The following is a 1,562-nucleotide window of genomic DNA, read 5'->3' on the forward strand; positions in this document are numbered from 1 at the left end:
AGACGTCAAGCTCTTCAAGCAGCAGACCGAGTCCGACGACGTCCTCGACGACGTCGCCTGCATGGCCGGCCCCACCACCCCCTCCCTCGACACAACGAGCCCGCGCCTTCACGCCGCCGGACTGTGAACAGGTCGGCTGCACCCGCTCGTCCCTCAACGTGGTCGCGTCGGAGAAGGGCCAGCGTCGCAAGGGGCGGGCCTTCGAGCCTTGCTGGCCTCGTCTCTTCACGCCGCCGGCTGTGCGAGCAGGCATCGTCGTCGGCAAGCTCATCTTTGAGGACGACGGCGACACCATCGACTGCACAAAGATGGGCATGGGCGGGAAGGCGCGGCATGCACATGCGCATGCCGAGACTTGCCGCAGACTTGCCGCCTCATGTGCCTCCGGAGAGTCGCCCAAGCTGAACGCCGACGCGGGGCCACTCCAGCGGCCTGACAACGCCCCACACGCCTCATGCACGACTCGTCTCTCAGGCGATCCCGCCCTCGATCGACCGCGTCACAAACGTGCGCGGCGACGCGCAGTTCATCCCTGCTCGTCGAGGAGGCCGCCGCCGAGCGAGGCGGCCCCTCACCCGTGGGGGGGACTGCTGAATCAGGTTCATCCTGCTCATCGAGAAGGACGCCGCCTTCATGCGGCTCGCGGAGGACACTCCCTAGTCACTTCCTAGACCCTTCCTAGACACTCCCTAGACACTCCCTAGTCACTTCCTAGGCCCTTCCTAGACACTCCCTAGACACTCCCTAGTCACTTCCTAGGCCCTTCCTAGACACTCCCTAGACACTCCCTAGACACTTCCTAGACCCTTCCTAGACACTCCCTAGACACTCCCTAGTCACTTCCTAGGCCCTTCCTAGACACTCCCTAGACACTCCCTAGACACTTCCTAGACCCTTCCTAGACACTCCCTAGACACTCCCTAGACACTTCCTAGACCCTTCATGCGGCTCGCGAGGACCGCCGCTACATCGACCATCGGATGGATGACTCTGTTTGCTGCCTGACCATCTGAGTCGTTGGTACAGGACCGCTTCTACAACGACTACCCGTGCGTCATCATCTCCGGCACCGGGGGCAGCCCGACACGGCTGGACAGCAAGCTCATCTTTGTGTGAGGCGTGCGGGGCTGTGTGTTAGGCAAGGGGCAGCCCGACGTGGCCACGCGGCTCTTCCTCAACAAGGTGGCCGCGCGCATCTCGGCGAATCTCGGCGCATCTCGGCGCCATCTCGGCGCATCTCGGCGCAACTCGACAGACCCACACCTCCGCGGCACCCCCCCCCCCCCCTGCCCCCCGCCACACCCTCCCCAGGTGCGCTCCGCACTCAACGTGCCGATCCTCGGGCTGTTCGACGCCGACCCTTACGGGCTCAAGATCCTCTCCGTCTACATGAAGGCGCGGAGGTCACCCGAGATCACCCGAGATCACTCGAGATCACCCGAGATCACCCGAGGTCACCCGAGATCACCCGAGGTCACCCGAGGTCACTCGAGATCACCCGAGATCGCCCGAGATCACCCGAGGTCACCCGAGATAAAATGCGCACCGGCCGTCCTACCTAA

At 63.9% G+C, this 1,562-nt stretch overlaps 1 protein-coding gene across 1 annotated transcript; it reads left to right on the forward strand.

Moving 5' to 3' along the window:
- Positions 1 to 131: 131 nt before the first annotated feature.
- EMIHUDRAFT_123313 (hypothetical protein) lies at positions 132 to 1,383 on the forward strand (the record flags this gene model as incomplete). The annotated part of the gene is made up of 3 exons (XM_005780984.1): positions 132 to 378; positions 1,139 to 1,182; positions 1,312 to 1,383. Coding segments are annotated over 3 exons (363 nt in total), but the record flags the coding sequence as incomplete, so codon positions are not given.
- Between the last annotated feature and the right edge of the window lie 179 nt (positions 1,384 to 1,562).

The sequence above is a fragment of the Emiliania huxleyi genome, assembly GCF_000372725.1.
Source record: "Emiliania huxleyi CCMP1516 chromosome Unknown EMIHUscaffold_2095, whole genome shotgun sequence".
In the NCBI taxonomy this organism is placed as follows: domain Eukaryota; phylum Haptophyta; order Isochrysidales; family Noelaerhabdaceae; genus Emiliania; species Emiliania huxleyi.